This window comes from Amaranthus tricolor, chromosome 1, assembly GCF_026212465.1.
Source record: "Amaranthus tricolor cultivar Red isolate AtriRed21 chromosome 1, ASM2621246v1, whole genome shotgun sequence".
In the NCBI taxonomy this organism is placed as follows: Eukaryota; Viridiplantae; Streptophyta; class Magnoliopsida; order Caryophyllales; family Amaranthaceae; genus Amaranthus; species Amaranthus tricolor.
The window spans coordinates 40552597-40576354 of NC_080047.1; the positions used below are offsets into that span (position 1 = coordinate 40552597).

The window sequence follows — 23758 nt, forward strand, 5'->3', positions numbered from 1 at the left end:
GGGTCAGTTTAATTTGCACGTGTAACAATATTTTAATTTTTTGGGCATTTATCAATTTTGACTTTAAATGTATTAATTTTGAAAATTAATACCTTTAAAGTCAAAATTGATACATTTAAAATTAAAATTAAAAAATGCCCAGAAAATGAAAAAAAATACCCAGGTTGTTACACACGCGAATTGGGGGATCCAAATTGACGATCTTATTATAAGGTCGTCTCGTCTAAAACTAGCTAAGAAATTATTTTGATTGAACCATATAATATGCCTTAAGCGTAAAAGTCAAACTACGCTAATCTACTAAGATTCTCCCGAATCGGTGAATGAGTACTAATACTAGACTACTAGTTATATTTCACATGGTTTGTTCGGACTAATACTCCCATAACAAGGGTTAGGATGAAGATTAGAACTATTCAAGAGCGTAGTAAATAGAAATAATTCTAATAATATATTAAGATATTTGCGTAAGGATCATGAGATAGATGAGTTTGTTTACTTTTCTATCTTGGTAGTTGAGAGTCTTGTATTCAATCCTTATCATGTGCATTTCACACCTTTTTCCCCTCCCTTTTTCCTTTCCCTAACCCTATGGCCGAGATGCGTAGTAAGCTTTAAAAAAAAATATTTTGCGTGGTAGTTTGAACTTTGACAAGTATGAGTGATAGTTTTTAAATTTTTGTCCATGGTGTAGCATTAAGCTTTATACCCACATAACGTGACGTTCAAATAAATTTTATTAAAAAAAATTTTATTTTAATAAATCAACTAAAATATCATTATTATTCATCACACATTTCTTCTCCTTGCCTTCTCCAACCTATTGATTTGGCCATTCTTGCCTTCTTCATTCAATCTCTACCATTTTTTAGATCTTGGTAAAAATAAGGGTTATTTTTGTTTAATATTCTTTTTCCTTTTGTTTCATGTGACTTTGAATTGAGTATTAATTTTTTAAAAAAATAAAATTAAACCCCAATCCTCACAGAGTCCATCTCCACCGAACCCCTCCCTACTCCGACCATCATAACTGATACATATCTAATATTAATATTAATTTAGGTTACAAAAAGCTTTATCAAAAAAGAAACAAGTTTCTCTCTTTTCTTTTCTTTTTCCTAATAGTTCTAATAGAAGTACAACAGAATAAATATGCAAGACCCTAAGAAAGCTAAATTGCTCATAGTAAAATGGTCGGAACTTCGACCATGGTTCAACCATGTCTGCGATAAGATTCCGCGTATCCTCCCAAACCAATTGAGACCTCCTTACAAAAAAGATCGGGGAATTAATAGAGGCGTCGCCCCAGCAATGATCTGATTCCGATCACCAAGTAACAATTGATAGGGTAATTGTAACTCGATTTACCATGTTGTTCAGTCACCTGGAGTGGAGGCGTCAAAATTGGCGTCAAGCGAGATAAAAAAACTCAATTTGAAGCCAGCCTATCGCATAAAGATTGATATGCCGCTGTGCAAAGCTTAAACTTCTCCTCAGCGGCAGCCTATCATAAGTGTGAATAAATTCGTAAGTTTAGTTCCCAACAATGTTTGTGGTCTCTAAATAAGTAACGGTTAAGGATAAACCGATAAAGGTTGATTACCTTAGAGGAACCCAGATGACGGTCAGGGTGCCATTTCAAAGCACAAGTTCGGTATCTGAAACTAAACGCGTCAGATATAACGGAAAAAATGGCCTAAGAATTTAACACAAAGCGGAGAGGATCGAGTACAAAAGAACTCACGCATTTTTCACATCTTCAAGTTTTAGTGGACCGGAAGCACTCAACCCGAGTGCTGTTCTCTCTGAAGCCAAAGCGGCGGATTTCCTAGTGTTGTCGGCTGACGTGAAATTTTCATCGTCATCATCTTCATCTTCATATTCATATTGCTGCCTCCTTCTCCGTCTCCAAGAGTTATTGTTAGTAGAATGTGATGAGCTCCTCCAATGAGAGTAGTCTTGATTTACAAATGACCAAAAGATAAACCTATCGCCAAATGCTGATCGGAAGATGGTCTCTACATCATCATCGTCGTCTTCTTCACAAAAAGTGTATCCTCCTGAACACAAATCAAAAAAATTAGAGATTGATAGCTCAGTTCAACATTTTAATGTCACTTAAATTTACCGTCTCTTTGAGTTTCGTATGCCACAACAAAAGGATGCACATATTTACCCTCAAAGTTAATTTTTAATACACAAGAGTAATACTATGAATAGAGGTGTTCATTCGGGTCATCGGGTCGATAGCAGGTATGGTGTTTTGGGTCGATTTGGGTCTTGTGTCTACATTAGTTCTTACATAATTGTAAATCCATTGTTAAGTCAGATCAAATCGGATTCAATTACAAGGCAGGGTGAATATCGGATCGTCGATTCTGTTTTGAACACCTCTAACTATAAAGGTCAGTTGTAGACCACCTAATACATCGGCAGTTGATGCCTTGATGGCAAAACATCAACATTCAACAAGATGCATATCATTATGCGTCTCTCTCTACTAAAAGTGATTCCTATAAATCCTTTATCACGAGATTCGTAAGTACTGTTTGTCTGATTCTTTTTACTCCATTTGAGCACAAAATGCCAACAATATGAGCATACCAATAGACAAAATAAAAAACAAGAGCATAATCCAGTGTAATGTGACCCTGAGATTATAGTTTAGACCAACCTATTTAAATAGTATTCCCAGTTAGCAGATTCACATCGGACAGCCAATCCAATAAAAAAAAAAACCATAGCAGCAACATAAAAAATAGTGGCCAAACGAAAATTTAGATGATTGTGGAAGCATATCTGGGAAAAGGCATATGCAAACATAGACAAAATTTCGCAAGAAACAATTCAATTTATCCTTACTTCTTCCGCTCTTTTGATGTCCTCGAGTATTAGAACGATTCTTTCCAGATCCATTGTAAGAATTTTTGAACCATGCTGGACCCCTATCAAATGGCTGATTATCTTGGTCCCAATCAGATTTGCAGCTCTGTAAACAAACCACAATCGCAAAACGAATCAGTCTATAACCAGTCCAAGCATAGAGCACTACATCCATTATGGCCGTATCCCCAATGATCAAAACAAGGAGCAGTAGAGACTCTCCCTCCCTCCCTTTTTTCCTTCCCCAAAAAAAGGAAAAGCAAATTTCGTTTTTCCCCACACCTAAAATAAATTGACGGGGAGAGAACCATGAAATCAGGTAGCAATACAAGTTCCAAAAAATTTTGAAATGAGAAATGAGGAAATATAAAAAATAGAGTAACATACTAACATATATATATCCTTCATTCTTTATGTAAAAGGGTAGCCCCGTAGGCTCAATGAGTAAAATCATTAGCCAGATGATTTGTTGGCTTTAAGGACTAGCTTAAATACCACAGTGCAAAAACAAGGTCATATTTTTATTGTCAATCGCGTCAGTCTGAGTCGTAAAGGTTTTCAAATCTAGTATATCAATGGTACCCGCATCATAAAAGTGTTAAAAAAAACCGCATTTTAAACCGTTTCAAGAAATATCTTATGGTTCTGATAAATGACGGTGTACTGTGACAACCACATCACACGTTACTGCATATGCATCAATGTGAATGCTACCACAATAATGATCGAACATCATTTTTCCATTATGCTACATACACGAAGTGCAGAGCCTATATTAACCAAAAACAATTTTCATTGCAGATATAAGCTTTTACGCAATTACCTAAACTTTTCATGACACAAAATTCAAGACAAGGGAAGACAGTCTTAAAAGTTAGACATGGCACAATGAAACTCAACTATTCAAATTGTAATTGTAAGGAAAAAAAGGTTAAAAAGAACAGAAGAGGTTGTGTTGGAAAAAAAAAACTTGTAATTAGATAAGATAGTATGGTAAGTCTGGTCAACGAGCCAAACTTAAAATAAAATAAAATAAAATAAAAAAAAAGGAAAGTAAAGAATGAAGAATGAAGAAAAATGTGTTTTGAAATCTCAAACCTTTCTCTCCTCAAGTATTTTCCTATCTACTACTATGCCTTGGTTAAATTAGGACATTCAACAAAGTTCAAATAAGTTGTGATTTGTCATTTCACAACTTTTATAGTATTTATGATCCTTATTTTTTCCCCTTTTTTCTCTTTTTTTCTCATCAAACAAGGGCAAATCATTTTTTATCATTCTCACTTCATAGAAAATAACTTTATTCTGTTTCCATGACAAAATTAAAAATGTATAATCCCAACAAAAAACAAAAGCGCTGATGAGCCAGACTAATAAAAGTGATTTTCCTAAAGCTAGGGCGCACTATTTAAAACTAAGCATATGTTCATGTATTTCAATTCTATATGTTATTGTTCAATCCAATAATTTTCACTTTAACTTTAATGGCACACCTTAATCACAAAATATTATGGTCGTATCTATCCATTTGAGCCACTCTCATACTAAACCTTGTACTTAACGTATTGACCAATATCTTCTTTTTTGTGGAAAATTGAGCCAAGACACTTGAAAAACTCAAATGAAAGAGCTCCTTTGTACCTAATTTACAACACCTTTAATAGATCCTCCCTACCAATACAATATTATATGCTTACAAAATAATTTGAATTCTTTCGATTTTAAGGTCTACCACCATCTCTAGCTTATTGTTGACTCCATCTCTAGCTCATTCCATGAGTACAATCAACAATGTCATTAATGAACAGCATGTAGCTTTAAACTTCTCAAATAGATATGATTATCTCATCTAAGACCATTGCATTAATGATAAAAACTGACTCAAAGTGGAACCTTAATTGGTCCACCACTATTGTCTATTAGGTACCTTCTTTTTTTCTTTTTCTCTTCTGCCGTAAGCTTCTTTTTGGATTTCTTATATTTTTCCTCTTTTCTTTCAGGTTCTTCATCTTGTTTCTTCTCTTCATCTAGCTTTTTGTCTTCTTTCTTCTAGTTTTTTTTCTTCTTTCAAGCTTCTTTCTCTTCAATTCTATGTCTTCTTTCTGCAATTTTTTCTTTGTTCACTTTTTTTTTTTTTCTATTTTCCTCTTCTTCAACTTCTCAGTCATCTTTCTTTTGATTTTTTTTCATATAGGTTTGTTTTAGTTCATCAATCCCCTAATATGATAAAAATTAGACAAAGAACAATCACACAGATTGTGGGGTGTAGATATTAAAATTTGTCATGTTGTATACTAGGGGTTCAGCGTAGTGATAATAAATGTAATTACAATATGAATATCATATTGTTTCAAGTATTAAATTAAATATGCTTTAGAATTAGTTTATAAGTTTTGACAAAAAAAGTTTCTTAGCTATAAAAAAAAACTCACTTTTGCCTAGGATCCCAAACCCTTGTGCTTGTTGCGCCTTCTAAACTAAGACTTCCGACACGAACGGAAAGAATTTAACCTTTCAGAGGTATTACTAGAAACATCCAGATTACTTTTGGCACAGTAAATTGCTATTATAAAATGAAGTTACTAGAAACAAATCCAACATAAAAGGTTGCACCTCAGTTAAGTTCTATTTCTCCGTGTTTCGTTGCTGCATTTTTAACTACATTCATGCGATTCTTAGTAATAAAATGTTATTACTATTACCATATACCAAAGAATAAGGAATATTAAAACATCCTAATGCCAAGTTCTCAATTCCAAACACGAACAAAAGTATAAAATGTGAAATTAACATCAGCCAAAACCAATAAACATTTCACAATCAGTCGAGCAATGAATCAAAAGTCGATGAACAGTTTAACATAAAAGAATAAGCACTTGCCTGAAACATGTACTCAACATAAGCATTAGTATCCCGCATTAATTTTCGCTTGAAAGGGTTCCTTCTATGATCTGACCATCTGCTTTTATTGCTATTATTGTTTCTCTGCATATTAACCCATAAACCATAGCTTATTTTACTGATCTTCATACCAAGTGGCAAAAAAAGCACAATTTTTTTCAAGATATACAACCTTATAAGAAGTACATTAAACCAACCAATTTTCATGTAGTGAAATAAAAACCAGGAAAAATGCTCAAAGCCGAGAATCATGGGTGACGCCTAGTGGTTAAGTGCTTTCCCTTTTACCCTTGTGACAGTTGCACGTAAGATTAATGCCCTCGGATTAATGCCCTCTCCCCCGAGAATCAAATTGATGATATGCCTGAGCAAATTTCATAATTCAATATGCCCTATAAACAACATTTGCTTAACCAAGAACAAACCCATTTAAAGCTAGACTTTTCCAAGAACATACTGATGATATTCATCGAATTCCAGGAAGTTCTCAGGCATCAAAGACACCCCAAATAAATTCTAAGAAAAGACAACCAATGGAAGCTATGGTCTTAAGCTCATAACACAATTGAAAGGCATATAATCAAATATTATCAGCAACCCAATAACACAATTTAATCCATGACTAGTGTAATGTTCCTAAGCTCATTATCCATCACTACCCATAATCTATAATCTAAAATTAATCCATAAAAACCAGAAATTGAAAACATGGTGGACTTTATATACAAAGGGAAAATGGGCTTACAATATGCCAGTAGTTGCGACGAGCACGCTCCAGAAATGTGGTGGAATGGAAAAAAGCAGACTTTATATATAAAAAATTGGAATTTGCTTGAGGGTTTATCAGGATAGATTTGATTGAGGCATTCATCATATTTTTACTTCTTTGGAGATGGGAGATTTCAAAATTAGGACTTCAAATGGATTAATTGGAGTTGTTTAAGGACAATCAATACAATATTATTAAGGAATCAAGTAATTTGGGCATGAGAAATAAAGAATTTTTGGGAGGAAGGAGTTGTGAGAAATGTTGGTGACTGACGAGCCGGAAATGGCGGTGCCTCCACAAAGTCTATTGGAATTCGGAACCAAATTTGAGCCACTTCCCCTGAAAGCTCAAGCAATCACTTTTTAGGGTTCATAAATTTTGGGATTTTTTTTCCCAAAACAATACCTAACAAACCCTAATTTTCATGTTCATATACAATGCCAATACAAAATTTAATTTCTTATGTGATTATCAACGTCGCATCTTAAAACCGTCAAGTTTGTGAGCAATTTGTTTTCGAACTAAATTTATGTGAATACGCACATAAACATGAAACTCATGTTGTGTTGTGTCTCATGTTGTGTTGTGTTGTTGTGATCTAAAGAATTGTGTCGGAGCAAATCACGTGTCTAAGAGGTCATGTCTTGACGAGTTGCAAACAATAATGAGTTGTGTAGTGCCATGTCGACCTTTTCTCAAACAATGATATGTGGCACAACATGAACATGGGCTTGCGTGTCGTATTGTGCCACGTCACAAGCCACAGCACATTTTTAAACTTCTTTCTTAAACTTAGTTATAATAATTAAGATGAACATATCGTACTAATGGTTCTAACTTCTAAGCCACAACACATTGCATCGGGCTACTTTTGAAACAAAAAAAAAAAAAAACTGCACCTATAAATCATAAATCATATAAATTTTTTTTTTGACATCGTGATAAAATCATCAAACTGTTAAAATTGTCGGTGATTGTTTTGAAAAAATTTTCTCCAAAAAATAAAGTCGTCATAGTGCACACCATGCAGACTGAACCGATATAGCCTTATACACGTGCATGTGAGTGTAGATCACATTGCATGCTCTGATCTTTCTATCTAAGGCACCAATTGATGCACCTCCATCACCACCTTCTCTTATGACCATCCCTCTTGCTACGGATACCATTTGCACTCCTTCAATTATCGACTCTCTTTCTTCAATCAATTATACCTCTCCTCTAATCGTCGGCACTCTTTGTCGAACCGCCAACAGTTACACTATTGTGTTGTCGCGGAGGACTTTTTAGATTTGGTTCTATTACAGTATTTATTCGTGCACCAAAAGAAGTCAGACAATAACTAACCATGAGGACTATGTATATTTTACTGTCACTGTGCTTCTATGTAGTTTACTTTTATGTTTACAGTAATTAAGAAATATAATCTTTTAGATAGTGAATATATTACTTTTATCGTATAAATATTCATTTTGAACTTCATTGCTTTTTACACCTTTATTCTCGCATCACAAAATCTCGTTTATTGTAGTGTTAAGATAAGATATTACTCCCTCCGTCCCTGTGAAAAAACAATTATAATATCTAAATGAATGAATTGCCCCTCAATCCAACCAAAAACAATCCAAGATCTTTAAGTCCTACCAAGATCTAAGCAATGAGCCAATGACTTACATAGGGGAAATATACAACAATACATAATATTTCAAACATGAAGATCTGTTTTTTTTTCATGAGTAAAATTATGATCCCAAAGAATTTTTACTCAAAAATTACAATTGATGTATAATATATAATTACACAAATAACTAAACCCTTATACTAAGTTGCTACATTGAAAACCTATGGGGTTGATTTGTCCCTTAATCGATAAATTTGTCACTTGCACGTCACACTTATTTACCATTTAAGTTTGCGCCTCAATTTTCCCCTTAATCGAATCTCACCTACACGCCAAACTTATTCACCATTTAAGCTTGCGCATCGATTTGCCCCTTAATCGAATGTCACTGACACACCAAGCTTATTTACGATTTAAGTTTGCGCCTTTGAGGCTATAAATTAGCAATGAACTCTCCATTACTATCCCATGGCCGGTTCTCAAAGGATTTTCCGACAACACTGCGCTTCACATTTACGGTTCCATCTTCAAGCCTGTACTCCGGAAAGTAGTCCAGAAACGTTTTATCAGCTAGTTCATCAACTCCGTTGAATAAAAAGCCCCACAGCACATCCTGTTTATTAGAATCATTACAACAGCTTAGTCGATAGTAAAAAAACACACCGGGATTTCTAGAGAAACGACATCAGTTCGAGAACCATACTCTTGCTTTCACTTCGCCAATCAACTTCGTCAGCAGCTGATGCCCTGGATCCTATTTTACATAAAATTATGTGTATCAAACTAAGTTTTGCACGTAAGTACAGAGATCTAATATAAAGCTAAACAACGCAGTAGGAAGATACGAGGGACTCGCTCATTAGCTTAAATTACTCGATTTTTTATTACAAATTGTCTAAGGATGTTGAGATCTTTGAAACCCCAACATGGGTAAGTTGTGGATTCTTGATATATGAGACCAAATTTATGTAATACAAATTTCTAAAACGTTGCTAAGTCTAAGCTTCCGACAAAAGCTTATTTATTAGAGTAGTCTAGACTCTAAATAATAGTGTGCTATGAAAGGTTTCTTGATGATATGCTAGGTTACGGCATTATTACCTGGAACGACATTCGGTTTGAAATGGAGAACGGGAACAAGGAAGGCAATGGCTCGGGAACTATTGGGTACAAAATACATTGTGTATAAAAATATATTTGGAAACAAAATTGAATTAAATTGATTTTTTTGCTTTAAGAAATTATTTTTAAGTGGATTTTCTTTAGTTTTCTAGATTTCATCTTCCTCTTCTTTTTTCTTTAATTTGTAAATGAAGGCCAAAATACCTTTTTAAAAAGGTCTTCCATAATGGAACGTCACCTTGAGCAATTTGGATAGTGTTTCGTGCTAATTCGGAATAGATGTTCCCGGATAGTGGAACATGCCTACGTCCCATGTTCCGTGTAACTATGGATGCGGGTACTCTGTTAAAAGCGTTAACAGAGCTATCAAACATCGGATAATGAATATAGGTCATTAGAGGTGGTGGTGACCGGGGAAAGAAAATGAGGATAACAAATAATATCCTTACTTTTTCTGCTCTCCATGTCAAGTATTTGTGTTGTGCTTCATTATTGAGCATAATTTGAGCAGCTGCAGTCTCCTCCACTGCCTGTTCCATCAAGTTAAGCCATGCCTGCAAAAACAATAGCATTACTTAGAATTATCAACATGATATTGGTACTTTACTCGGGAGAATTGTTTGTTTGGGATTTTTTTTTTTTGAAAAAATACTTCCTTCCTTCGTTTTTGGTTGTCCACTTTATTTTTTACAGGCTTTTCTTCCTTCGTTTTTGTTTGTCCACTTTATTTTTTACAGGCTTTTCAAAGCAAAATTTAAACATCAATATCTTTAAATACGCATCATAAAATATATTATAAAAACTATACAATAAAAAACTTTGCATTAAGACAAATCTAATAAGATTTCACATGAAAATATTTTATATTCAATAAATACCTCAAAAACATTGTTTAAATTTCTTTCTCCTAAAGTAAAAATTCTAAAGTGGACAAACTAAAGGGAACATAGGGACTAAATTTTTTCTGCTATTTCATTAAAACAAGATTTCACTGAAATTTACAATCGATAAGATCTACGCAATCCAATTAATAAAAATGTAAAATTAGCTTTCATGGTTGAATGACTATTGACAAACAACATTTTCTAAAGCACCCATCAACTGCAAAAACACTAACACTTTGTTTGGATAACAATTTAGAAGGGAATGGAAAGGAAGAGAAGCGGAAGCGAAAGCAAGGGAAATGGAATAAAATGGGAAAATCTCCCTTGTCTGTTTAGGAGGGAAAGGAATAATATGGGAAATCTCCCTTGTTTGTTTATGACGAAAAGGAAGAGAGCAGAAAAGAAATAGGACAGATTTGGTTATTATTAACAAAATAAAGGAACTTAATCCCTTCAGATCTCTCCCCTCAAAAACTGATATCCAAACAAACGAAATAATATTCCTCCAAATCCTTTCTCTTTCTTTCCTTCCAATTCTCTCGATCCAAACAAAGTATAAAAGTCTGTTTGGACAAAGAAAGATAGATGGGTGTTAAATAAGAGCGTATGGATTAAATCAGCAAATTCAAAGGCACCTTATAATAGTCGCAGAATGCATCAAACAAAACATCGTACTTGTCTTGGCTCGAAGTAAATCTTGTCCATATTACTATGGGTGAGAAGAATCTCAAAGATTCACCCGTAAGCTTTCCTCCCCAAGGTAAAATCTACAAATAATCTGAACTAAAATCAGTGAATTTATAATGAATGAAAAGACGATGGCATAAAGATAAAAATTTGCAATGTGAAAGAAGTAAAAAACTTACTTCAGCATACTTAATGCCGAGAGGAATCAAACTTTGGTAATACTTCTCTTTGTACTCTCGGTTTGTGATGACATTATGTAAAGGATTGAGATCCCTAAATGTGATGAAGACGAAGTAGTAAAGTAAGATAAAGATTAAAAACAAGTAGGTAAGGAAAAGCTAAGCAGCAAGAAAACATTGATCGGCAAAGCCTCACTTGCACATACAAACGAATCAAGCATGGCATATAATGGGGTCGGGATGCAACTTACAATACAATTATGTTCATTGACGAGGTGGAGAAAAAATTGGCACAAAAGATAGGCAAGTCAAAAGCAACCTTTGGAAAGATGCCAAAGTCCAACACCTGTACATAAACATTTAGAGATAAATGCAGCAAAGATAGAATAACCAAAACCCTCAAAACTCTCAAGAGATAAAAGACAAAATCAAATGGAGGATGAAGTTATCTCTTTCATGACCATCATCGTCTATAAGAAACATAATAGTTTATAAGAGAATCATTTACTAAGCAAATGATACATGAATACATGATCCATAAGTTCTACTAGGCATGTTATTTGTCAAACTTTACCCTTCCAAAACAATAACCATTCAAGAAAAAATATTGCATCATCAGTTGATTATTGTCTCCTTCAACCTTGCAAGTGAGCCAATAGGCCCTAAAAACTCCAGATCGCCACAATTATATTTACTTTTTGTCATAAATAATAATAAATTCATATACAGAGTTTCCTTTGTAAGGCAATGAACCTCACAAACTTAAATGAGAGTCACATCTTCATATTAAAAAGGGTTTGCTTATTAAATTAGGAAGCGTATTATAATCAAACAAAACTCAATGGCTATACAATTAGCATATTCAAACATGTTATAAAGTTTTGACGTTCTAAAAAGAGTGTCATAATGAATCAACTCTTGAATATAGCTAACATGATATGACTAAATATATATGTTATTGCCCCAAAGAAAGAAGTAAAATAAAGAAGACATACCTGCAATGCATCACCTCCATCAATGTGCATACTGCGAAATAATCTTATTTTAGAGTCTTCAAAAGATAGAAATTTGAGCTTTGTTTTTCCATCTATAGCTTGAATTTGGTTGAACTTTTCCTATTGGCACATGACTTTTAGTTCATGAATGGTTAATAATTAATATGGACAAAACAAGCAACGAAGAATCCACAAGGAATGAGATGCAAGAGAACCATCATATCAAGATGAAAATCAATACACCGAAATAACATAAATAAAAACCATTCATCATTCAACAGAAACATTACTGGCACAGTGAAAGATGTGCAATCGAAAAACAGGAGTACATTTGCTTCTTCAACACAATCCATCTGAGATATAAAATTAAGTAGATAACCTTGAGGGACAAAGCCTCAACTCAATACAGGCTAAACACCAAAAAAACTACCACCAACTCACCAGATATTGCATTGAGAACATCGTTCTATACTTCTATTTACTTTGTCCCACTCGCACTTACAAACATCATCTCATATCACCTCCTTTTGAAACTACAACCATTGAAAGACTCGAGTATCAAACAAAAAGAAAATTATAAATACCACATGATACGAAAACCAACCTCATCCTTGCCTTTTCCCCTCACAAATCCCAACCTAAAAATTAAAAAGATGATAAATTTGTTATTGCGCTTGTATACAACAAGACCCACATAAGACCAGAGTTGGCTGCACACAAACTTGATAAAACCAATTGGGTATTAGGAGTGGCCCATCAAGTGTATATATTAGTCAACCTCTCTCTTATTCTCCGATGTGGGATCACATGTGGGTTATTTTTCAACAATGGAAAGTTGATGCAACAAACAAGGTATGATTCCAGAATTATTGGGTTTTTTCTAATCAGCTTCATATAGATGGCCTTTCTACTGCCACATCTCATGACTAAGATTCTAACACTCATTTTCCTCTACTTCTCTGCAATGTAAAATGTCATATTCATATCATACAATTACATGCTATAATTTATACTTCATATCTAATACATAACACACCAAAACATTTCAGCAATAAGTCCTCCATTATATGAAGATATTTCGCCCATCAGAAATTGACAAATTCTTTGAAGCTCCTGTGCAATTTAAAAAATTATGATATTTTTCAAACAACTTTGTATCTGTTGAAATATAGTGACTCGAACAAGTCGTTATATGGGATGAAGAGGAAATGGGTCAAAGAGCAGTCCGCGGGGCGCGGAGTTGCTTCTGCTTTGATCCGCGGGGCGCGGAGTTGCTTCTGATCTCACTCTGCGGCTCGCGTAGTTTTACACGGGTCGCGTAATTGAAGTTTCTTTTCACGGGAAACGTCTTTTGGGACGGTTACCTTTATTTGTGGTCGGTTATTTGTGGCTACTTAGAGCCCAAACCGTCTTTCAAGTTGGTTTAATTATAAATACCTCTCTTATTAGCACTAAGAGATGAAATGCAAAACATAAAAGTGAGGAAAACTAAGAGAGAAAAAGCTTTGAGAGTCATTGTTGTGGTTTTTCGAGTTCATCTTGTAATCTCCCGGTTTATAGTGAAAAGTTTATTCTCGGTGCCGGTGGATGTAGTTATCACGTTGATAGTGAACCACGTTAATTTCTCGTTGTGATCTTCTTTATTGTTTGTTTGAATCTTTATTGTTTTATTATTGCTTTCGATCTTTGCTTCCGCTGTAGCACAACAATATCATTGAACATTTAATATATACTACTTAATTTGATATTTGATATTAGGGCCCTCAAGTTTTTTGGACTCTATACAGTCTGAACATGCTGAACATGTTCAGAAACTCCCGTGGATATTTCCTACTAAAATTTTAATAATCAAAAAAAAGGAAGCAATCAAATTCAACCAATTGAAGGTAAAACCCTAGAAATGAAGGCAATAATTTGACAACCACAAAAATAAACCTGAATTGTGAGATTTAGCTTCATCCAAAGTAAAGTCTATAAATTTACTATAAGAGTTGGAAGAGAATGCAAGAAAGAACCTTTAAAGGAGAAGGAAAAAGATGGATATGAGATTTAGCTTCATCCAAAGCAAAGTCTATAAATTTTTGGTAAGAAAGAGCAGAAACTACTTGTATTCCCACTTTACTCTTCCTCCTTCCATGTCTGTAAACACCATTGTTGTACTGATAGCAAGGATTTAGGTTGACCCATGATTTTAAACTTAGAGACTCCATAGATGAGATGATTAACCTCTGATTTTTCTTCTCTGCTTTCACCTGCTTTTCCAAATAACCTTATCCTGTATTTGCCGTCGCTCGAGCTGTGCATTCGGCTCGGGTTTGAATCGGTTAAAATTAAGTTCGATTGTGTTTGTATCAGATTTAGTTGAAAATATGCTTTATTTATTTGGAAAATTCCACATAGTAGCATCGAACTTTTATGAAACGTTAATGATAAAACTTTTGTAAGATTTTTCCACAAGGTAGCATCCAATTTATGCCTTATTTAATTGTCGTAGTATTTTTCGTTAAATTTTTGTCAATTTCCGTTTAATTCACCATTTTGGCATTTCTACCCATAAGTGTTAGTTGTTGTCTTTATAATTTACCTTAAACATTTGAGAGCGTTGATGATAAACGTCAAAATGGTGAATTAAACATTTGAGAGCATAAAAATGATTTAGGGCAAATTATAAAGACAACAACCAACACTTAATAAGGGTATAAATGTCAAAATAGTGAATTAAACAGAAATTGACAAGAATTTAACGGAAAATGTTATGGCAATTATATAAGGTATAAACTGGATGCTATCATGTGGAAAAATCTTACAAACGTGCTACCACTGACGTTGCATGAAAATTCGATACTGCCACGTGGAATTTCCTTATTTGTTATCATTTTGAAGTTGTACTCATTACTTGCTAGTCCCTTTTATTCACCTTACTTGTCCCATTTACCTTTTTTACACATGTCGAGATAATATTTTAACTTTTATTTTAATATCTTTAATTGTGTATGATTAAAAATTATAAAAATTTAATATTAATAATATTTACAATGAGACGAATAAAATAAGATTACACATGATTATATTTTAACTTATAGATTAAGAACAAAATACAAATTAAGAGTGATTAGTGAATAATAATCAAAAAGTAAATGAGACAAGTAAAAAAAATATAAGGGAGTAAGATTTAAAAATAGATTTGGCTAATAAGGATGAATTGGATCGAATTCACTTTATTTAAACAAAAAAAGTACAAGTTTATTTTGTGTACTACAAACTAGAAATTAATAAACCAAATTACCAAATACACATGTGATAAATTGAATCATACACAAAATACACTTTTGTAATCATCGTTGGTGATTTCAAACCAAATCACTAAGTTTGTGGTATTAAATGGTGGTACTGGGAATGATTTATAGTGTAACATTTCATCAAAAGTTTCATATCATTCCCATGGTAATGAAACTTTAATCAAAAAAAAATTGTTTACAAAATTACATTACCACCTAATACCACATCTCCAATAGTAATGCATTAGAATGAATTCAATGAAGAAAATGAGATGATTGAAGTTAGACAAGCATGATCATCAAGATAGCCAAGAGATTTTTCAACTAAAATTACACTAGTTTTTCATTTTTATTACTATTATTTATTATCACCTACTAAATGGGCCGATATTTAATTTGTGGAATATCATAGTTCAATAGAACTAAAACCAAAATATATAGTTCAAAAAAACTAAGAATGAAGTTTATAAATCACTTCAAATACACTCGAAATGAGTCACACTCATAAAAAATTGAAAATATTAATCTTAGTCATAGTCTTGAGTCCATTAGGCTAGATTGTTTGTTACACTTGAAATCATGAATCTACACTTGAAATCATGAATCTTATAATATAAAAGTGTAAAAATTATAATTTTTGAGATTTAAATGAAAGTCACTGTTAATTTTATATTTTCATTGGTATGAAGTTATGTAAGCAATTTAGGTAAAAGATAAAGGGACACTTTCAGTATCCTGTACAAGGCAGAGTTTGAGTGGGGTTTTTTTTCTCGAAAGATGCGGACAAACTGTACATGTTCCCCTCAATGAGAGAGAATATAAAGGATGTGCGCAATCAAGAAAACTCCAAGCTGATACTTGCGCTCAGTAGGAATTAAGTGTTTATTTAAAGCAAAATGTTTAGATTTCATGTTATCATAGTTAGGGTCGTTTCTAACCGTAGGCAAGGTAGATATTTGTCTAAGGCCCAAAGTTAGAAATGGTTCAATATCTGAAATTTTGGTTAATGTATTAGACACTTATAAAAATTTACAATTTATGATTAGTTCTTTGATTATCGATTAAGAAGTACATGACATGCCTAAGCTACATTTATAATGATAATTATAACATATTCGGTCTTTCTCTGTTATTTTGCTAAATACCCGTTAAATTTTAGAATCGACTTTCTATAGAGAGGATTCATTTCGTTTAGTTTGCCTAGGGCTAATAAAATGTTAGCATCGACACTGATCATAGTACTTCTACATTGATTTTAATTAGGTTGCCTAAATAACTTAATGTGGTTCTAACTAGCTAAACAACATTTATAAGGTGCTATTTTCATACTTCTTTCTCCTAAATATTGTATTAAAAGTTAAGACTATTGATTAATGGGAATTTCCAAAAAAAATAAAATAAAAAACAAAAGAAGTCCAGGCTTTAGCTTTACAACCAGGATTCAGAATTTATATGCAAGAAATTCCCTATTTCAAAAATAATCTTGTGGACTGTAGACTGTAGTTATGTTTTTCTTAAGAATTATCCTACTCACAAAAGGAAAAATAAAAAAAAGTTAGAAAATGGAGATGCGGGGTATCGAACCCAAAAAGTTAGAAAATGGAGATGCGGGGTATCGAACCCCGTACCTCTCGCATGCAAAGCGAGCGCTCTACCGTTTGAGCTACATCCCCCACTTGATGTATGTTTTTCTAAATTTTAAATTATAATCAATAATATAATATTCCATCAGGCTAAACCTGGGAGAATTTCCGACCCGAAATTGAACCCGTTGCGACCCGTTATAACCCAAACCTAATCGACCCGAAACACGACCGACCGATCTGTTTTGACAGGTCCAATATTAATTTTTAGAGTAATCTCAATGTTAGAATTTATTTCAAATATAATTTTAGTTTTCAAAATATCTCAACATATTGAGTATATCACTTGAACCCTAAAATTCATTAAAATAAGTATTTATTTTCCTACACTTAAATGAACCCGACATATCAATTTTTTTTTCAAAATCATACATCTGATTTTCTCTAATATGACCCGTATCTCACAAATTCAACTATATATAGAGATTTAACATTTGGAACACTAACATCGCAATTATTAGTTACTTATAACTTGAATTCAATTATAGAAGACTTTAATATTGTGTCAATTGATATATGGATTAATATCGGAGGGATGAGAAATAGTTTTTTTTATTCAAAAAAGGTTTCATAATTAATAAAAAATAGATTTATAAATTTTACAAGTCATAACTCGTTGGACCAGACCGACCAAGTCGGAATCGAGAGTGACCCAACAGAAATTAATCCAATCCATAAGCCGTTCAACCGACCGTTTTGCTAGGTAAAACATATCCCGTCTAAACTCGCATTGTACTCTTACGGCCCATTTGGTTAGTGGTACTAAATGGTGATAATGAGAATGATTTATAGTGTAAAATTCATCAAAAGTTCCATATCATTCATATGTTAATCAAACATTGATCACAATTTTATTTTTTTTACAAATATCCATTACCACCTAATACCACATCTCCCATTAGTAATGCATTAGAATGAATTTTATGAAGAAAATTAGAATATTGAAGTTGGAAAAGCATGGCCTTCAATGTAGCCAAGAGACTTTTCAACCAAAATTACACTAGTTTTTCATTTTTATTACCACCGTTTATTACCACCTATCAAACGGCCCGTAAAGGCTATAAAGCCTAAGCTAAAGTATCCTAGCGGATGCCTCGAAAGATATGACAAAGAGACAAGAATGTTGGAGGATGGGCTCACTTTTTTACTTTAATAGTAATCCCTTCTATTTACTATAAGTGTTTCATTTGCTTTACACTCTATCTAATGTACTTATTCATTTCTTAATATCTCTAATTGTGCATAATTAAAATTTATGAAAAGTTGATATAAATAATCCTTGCATTGAAACGAATCAAATAAGATCCCACTTGACTATGTTTTAACTTATAGATTAATGATAAAATATAAATTAAGAATAAGTGATGAATAGTGTCCAAGAAACAAATAAGACACTTGTGATGAATAGGAGGGAGTATAAAACTTGAGCAATATATAAAATTTTTTGATATAAAAATTTAATAAAAGCATTAGAAAGTTCCTTAATATACCGATACGACTAATAATATGAGAATATGATTAATATTACACTTATACAATATTAATATGACTTAATATTATACTAATATGACGGACACTACAATAATTAAATACAACTAGTAGTAAACAAATATGACTAATACTTAACAAATACGACTAAAATTATACTAATTATATATATTAATATGATTAATACAATACTAAGACACCTAAAAATACACTAATAATACAACTAATAATATGCTAATTGTGAGAGTATATAATATATCCTGAGGCCTCAACAATCTCTAACACTAATTATATATCAAATTGACTAATATAATATTGAAAGGACTAATATTATACTAATAATATTATATATTAATACTCGTATTATACTAATTATATATTAATACGCATATAGCGACCAAATTGTTACCATATTGTCTCTTAGTTATTTTGTGTCTTTCTGTAAATAACATTTCATTACCCACAACACTACAAAATGACTCACACTTATATAAGGTTTAAGGGTTGAATGTACATAATCTTACCTTGTTAATGATAACAAAAATTTTTTTATTTCACCTTAATTGCAAATATAATGAAAATGTCGCATAAATATGAATTGAACATGATTTTTTCAATTGTTTATCAAAATTGTCACTTATCCTATAAGTTTGCTAACATTGTTATTTTGATTTGTTCATTTTATTTTGCAAAATTTTCATTTTAGATAATGTACACAATTTTCTTTAATGTTAATCTACAAATTTTGTTCCACTTTTTCCCCCTTTTAATCATATCCACACAATTTTAATATTCTTAACACCTCCTTGATCTTTTTGTCATTTGTCATTATATCATTTTATGAGGGAGTATAAATAAATTAATGACCAGTTTGGTTGTTTATATTCAATGGTTGTAATAAAAATAATTTATAGTATAAATTTTCATAAAATATATCATGTTATTTTTACAGTAATAAAACATTGATTATAAAAAAAATTTGTTTTAACAATTTTTCATTATCACTTAATATCACATTTACAAATATTACTGTTTTAGAATGAATTTAGTAACAAAAAAATGAAATACTCCCTCTATTCTTTTAATGTTGTTCTCATTCATAATATTTCACTTTAAGAATAGAGGATTTTGACTATGATTTTTGAGAAATATATAGATTGTGTAATATATTCATGTAAGATTTGTTAAGTTCATCTTGATGTATACTTTATCATCTTATATTTTTTTATGATTTTTTTATAATGCAAATATTAAAAAAAACGGATGAAGTAATTGAAATGAAACAAAGATAGAACATTAAAGTAATGAAGTTATTTTGCTACTAATTTACACAAGTTTTTTTTTTTTTTTGAATTTAATAAATTACACAAGCTTTCTTAAACAATTCCTAGTTCATATATCATTTAATAACACAACAAAACGAGAGGTTAGAAAATCATAGTAAACAAATTCTTGTGAGAGATAGTATTGGGTCAACCCAATATATATTTTTGAAATATTGTAAGTAGATATTAAAAATAATTTAAGTAAGAATTTAAGATATTGTGAGTAGGTATTAAAGATACAATAAGTAGACATTAAGAATAATATAAGTAGATATTAAGTTTTAATGATTGAGCTTGAAAAACGTCTCTTAAAAAAACAATCTCTCAAAACACTAGACGATTATAGTAATAATAAGTACACAACATAACCCAATGACTTCAAAAATGAATTGGAAAACGAAATAACATAATTATACTCCTAGGGAGTATATTTGTATTTTGTAGTCAGAGGAGGACTGAGAGGAGGAGCGGATTATGCATCCCATTTTCCAAATTATTTTTTTCCCACTAGTCACTACCACTATCAGACAGGAAGGAGTGCACTAATAATAATAGTACTTTTATAATATTCATTTTCACTCTAAAGTTATCCTGAAGGTAAATAGGAATTAAGAAAAATAAATTTTTTAAGATATTAAATATATTATTTTATTAAAAAATAAATTTGATAGAGAAAAAATAAGTATTAATGAGAAACATATAGTGACCATAAGTAGGCATTATATATATTTTTTAATTGGGCCATTTCTAATTTGGCCGATCCATTATATATTTTTTAAAATATTATAAATAGGCATTAAAAATAATGTAAGTAGATAGTTAAAATATTGAAAATAGACATTAAGAATACAGTAAATAAACATTAAATATAATGTAAATAGACATTAAGAATAGAATAAGTAGACATTACTTTTTAATAAACTGAGTTTAAAATATATTTTTCAAATAGACAATCTTTAAAGATACTTAGCTGGTTTAAGAAATGGAAAGAGTAATTAGGATGACAGGATTACTCCATTATTTAATTAATATCTGGTTGACAGTTCATAGAAAGTAACGGCTATATTCATGCCTGCCTGATTGAGTTCCAACAGCAAAACACCACTGATACTCTGTACATCCAGAATCCTTCTCCCCCACTTCATTACCTCAACGGTTCCTTTCAGCCTTTCCGATATAAATTACCTTCTGCCTAATTCATTCATTTCTAATTTCACCTCTAAAAATTAATAATGGAACCAAACCCTAATAATCTTCGGACTAGTACTCCTACAGTTACTCAGCATGTCACAAAGGCATCCTCCGACCAACTCCTCCGTAAGTTCGCCGATTCTGAAGACGAAGACGAATACTCCCCGCCGTCCTCGGCTCGAAGGTCCCGTTCGGTCCGAGGTGGTCGGTCTCGTACAAGTCTCAACAAAAAGAGGAAACTTATTATTACAATCACGAATAATAATAATTATAATGATGATGAAGAAGAGCAGGTGCAGAGTTTAAGAATGGTAGAAAGGAATTCACTTCTTCCTCAGTATTATACAAGGAATCATTGTTCTAATTCGAATTCCGCTTCTGCTTTTTTGCGTAAGCATCTTCCTATAACTCGTTCTCATCATCGTCATCGTAAATCTGCAAGGCATTTTGGTACCAATTCTACTTTTCTTTCTGCACTTGATAAGGTACATACTATTCCCTCCTATTCATTGTTATTATGTCATTTGTATTAATATTGGAGTGTTCGCAAAGGGCTCATGATTGGTAACTAATAGCTTATTTAAAAACAACTTACTGATAACAATAAGTTGCATCAACAAGCTAATTTAGCAAATACTAGTATTAATTGATTTGACCATCAAACCCTCTATTTATATTAAAATAAATTAAAATTACACAATAAACTATATTGTTAACCACCTCTACTATTTATTGTTGAAGCTTAATTTATAAACATTATTATTATTCGATTTATTTTTAAGCACTTTTTATCATTTAAAATATAAATTAATTGTGATATTGTCTAAGTCATCTTATTGTTAATTTTATTAATATTAAATTATTATTCTTTCCTACTCACCATAATACATAGTTTCATTTAAGTTTTGACATTGTTTATCAATTAATCTTGACTTATTTTTTATTTTTAATTTTTAAGTTATAATTTAGTGAGTTTTAATCTTATTAAAAAAAAATATTTTGTTACAAAAATACTTGAGCTCTCATATTAATTAATATTAATATATGTATATAATACTCCTAATGTAGCAATTCAATTCATTGGTACAAGGAGTAAACTTTATTTTAAATAAATACTAGTTTATTATGCATGGATAAGTGTGAAAAGATGAATTTTGTAACTAAAATTAAAATTAATGGTAGAAGTTGCAATATATTTTATGCGTTTTATAATACTTGCTACTGATAGTGGTAATTTTTCATATAATATATCATACTCAATTGTAAGTATTAGGAAACAGATGAAGTATTAGCTTTTTACCATGTTCTCATGTACTAATGAAGTGGAAAAAATTATAAATAACGATTAACCAAAATAATTTGCAAATCACTATACAAGTGCAACATTAAATAAAATTGGAGGAGAGAAAAAGTATTATTGAAATATCCTAAGTACTCTCTTAGAGTACTACCTAAACTACACTAAATTATAAATTATATATCAAATTTCTTAATAAAATCAAAAAAATATTAAATATCCTAAGTATAATATGTAATAGTACCTTCGATTTTTTGTTTTTATAATTCTAATTTTTGAGAACCCCATTCGACATTTGTTCAAAATTTTAAAAAGTTATCAATGAAACAACTTTAAAATGGTCTAATTAAAATTAAATCTGCTCTTCAAAAAACTTTAAATTTTTATGAAAGAAAAATGGAACCAGATCTCTACTCCTATTAGTTTTTTTTTTTTTTTTTTATATATTTATTTATTTATTTTTAATTTTTATATATATATATTTTTTAAATCTACTATTAGTTCATACTTGAGTACTTAGACTAACTAGTGTACATACTCTTAATATATTGGGCAATGCAGACATGGACTAAAGCTGTTAGAGGGGCAACCAAAATTTTTATGGAGAAGCATTATAGCCGTCATCGAATTTTGATTGATGATATTGTTTAGTTCTATGTATGAAGAAGAGCATTCTGTAAAAATAACCAATTATATGTTAATTATTTATTTTATTAATTAATTATTATTTTTTATTTTTTTTTGTTGTTATCCACTATCTTATTGTATTTGAAGTTAAAAACCATGTAATAATATGAAATTACATTTTATATACTTGATGTCATGCAAATTGATTTTATGAAATCTCTATTTAGATGACGTTCGACTACGCAATAGTCTTGAATAGTTTTATAAACTTAGCCATCCCCTATTTTAGCGTATATTAATTTAAAAATAGCAAATATTTTTAATAATTGTATTTGACAAGTGAAAAAATATATATTATTTTTATATATTTTAAGGTTGATAAGACTTCTTATGTCTAAAGTTGAAAATAATTAGAATGTTTGGTAAATGAATTTTGAGTTGGTTTTTTTTTGGTTAACTTTGACTTTTTTGTTTTTTGAATTGATTAAAATCCAAAAAAAATATATTTGGGCTTAAAAGTTTGTTTTTGAGCCAAACAGAATTAACTAATTTGATTGGATTTTTCATTGGTTTTTAGTTTGTTGATCCATTGTTAAAAAAATTATCTAGCATGATTGTTTAGACAAAATTTTTTTAGTCCGCATAGTGATTTTGAATTTTTAATTTTTCTAAATAGTAGACAAAAAGTTAAGTTATTTATTAAAATAACTCATCTCGAACAAATTTTGAAAAATGTGCCCATAAGGGTGATCGCAACTTTTCTTTTATGAAAAAAGTTTTTTATAGTAATATCTAATAATAATAATAATAATGTAAATTTAACAAAAATCTGAACCTTTATTCAACAAATAAAAAATACTACTCACCA

At 31.2% G+C, this 23758-nt stretch overlaps 3 protein-coding genes and 1 non-coding gene across 5 annotated transcripts; 1 reads left to right on the plus strand and 3 right to left on the minus strand.

Annotated features, from left to right (window-relative positions):
• Positions 1-1027: 1027 nt before the first annotated feature.
• On the minus strand, positions 1028-6997 carry LOC130815016 (uncharacterized). The gene is made up of 6 exons (XM_057681346.1): positions 6530-6997; positions 5764-5868; positions 2863-2989; positions 1745-2060; positions 1604-1658; positions 1028-1504 (listed from the first exon to the last, which is right to left on the minus strand). Exons 1-6 carry the CDS (start codon positions 6656-6658, stop codon positions 1430-1432), a joined length of 807 nt encoding a protein of 268 aa, XP_057537329.1. The 5' UTR covers positions 6659-6997; the 3' UTR covers positions 1028-1429.
• A 1254-nt stretch (positions 6998-8251) lies between these two features.
• On the minus strand, positions 8252-14385 carry LOC130815023 (phytochromobilin:ferredoxin oxidoreductase, chloroplastic). Of its 2 annotated transcripts, XR_009042531.1 has the most exons (9): positions 14057-14385; positions 12042-12161; positions 11298-11392; positions 11047-11140; positions 10816-10947; positions 9746-9850; positions 9501-9638; positions 8878-8928; positions 8753-8787 (listed from the first exon to the last, which is right to left on the minus strand). XR_009042531.1 is itself a non-coding variant. In XM_057681354.1 (8 exons), exons 1-8 carry the CDS (start codon positions 14249-14251, stop codon positions 8608-8610), a joined length of 972 nt encoding a protein of 323 aa, XP_057537337.1. In that variant the 5' UTR covers positions 14252-14385; the 3' UTR covers positions 8252-8607. The 2 variants fall into 2 exon arrangements, 1 of the variants encoding a protein (XP_057537337.1); XM_057681354.1 differs by lacking the exon at positions 9501-9638 and having other exon boundaries at positions 8252-8787.
• Positions 14386-16919: 2534 nt separating this feature from the next.
• TRNAA-UGC (transfer RNA alanine (anticodon UGC)) lies at positions 16920-16992 on the minus strand. Its single transcript has one exon. It is a non-coding gene; the product is annotated as a tRNA-Ala (tRNA).
• Positions 16993-20902: 3910 nt separating this feature from the next.
• LOC130815037 (uncharacterized) lies at positions 20903-23030 on the plus strand. The gene is made up of 2 exons (XM_057681367.1): positions 20903-21451; positions 22825-23030. The coding sequence occupies exons 1-2, from the start codon at positions 21008-21010 to the stop codon at positions 22912-22914; spliced, it is 534 nt and encodes a 177-aa protein (XP_057537350.1). The 5' UTR covers positions 20903-21007; the 3' UTR covers positions 22915-23030.
• Positions 23031-23758: the final 728 nt, after the last annotated feature.

Excerpts from the sequence above, each read along its gene's own strand:
- LOC130815016 (XM_057681346.1), bottom strand. The coding sequence starts at position 6,658 with ATGATGAATGCCTCAATCAAATCTATCCTGATAAACCCTCAAGCAAAT. Across the intron at positions 2,061-2,862 it reads ACATCAAAAGAGCGGAAGAA|GAGGATACACTTTTTGTGAA; the intron begins GTAAGGATAAAT and ends ATTTGTGTTCAG. Across the intron at positions 1,505-1,603 it reads GTCATCTGGGTTCCTCTAAG|GCTGCCGCTGAGGAGAAGTT; the intron begins GTAATCAACCTT and ends CACTTATGATAG.
- LOC130815023 (XM_057681354.1), bottom strand. The coding sequence starts at position 14,251 with ATGGAGTCTCTAAGTTTAAAATCATGGGTCAACCTAAATCCTTGCTAT. Across the intron at positions 11,141-11,297 it reads TCAATGAACATAATTGTATT|GGATCTCAATCCTTTACATA; the intron begins GTAAGTTGCATC and ends CATCACATTTAG. Across the intron at positions 8,929-9,745 it reads TGACATGGAGAGCAGAAAAA|GATCCAGGGCATCAGCTGCT; the intron begins GTAAGGATATTA and ends TATGTAAAATAG.
- LOC130815037 (XM_057681367.1), top strand. The coding sequence starts at position 21,008 with ATGGAACCAAACCCTAATAATCTTCGGACTAGTACTCCTACAGTTACT. Across the intron at positions 21,452-22,824 it reads TTCTTTCTGCACTTGATAAG|ACATGGACTAAAGCTGTTAG; the intron begins GTACATACTATT and ends TGGGCAATGCAG.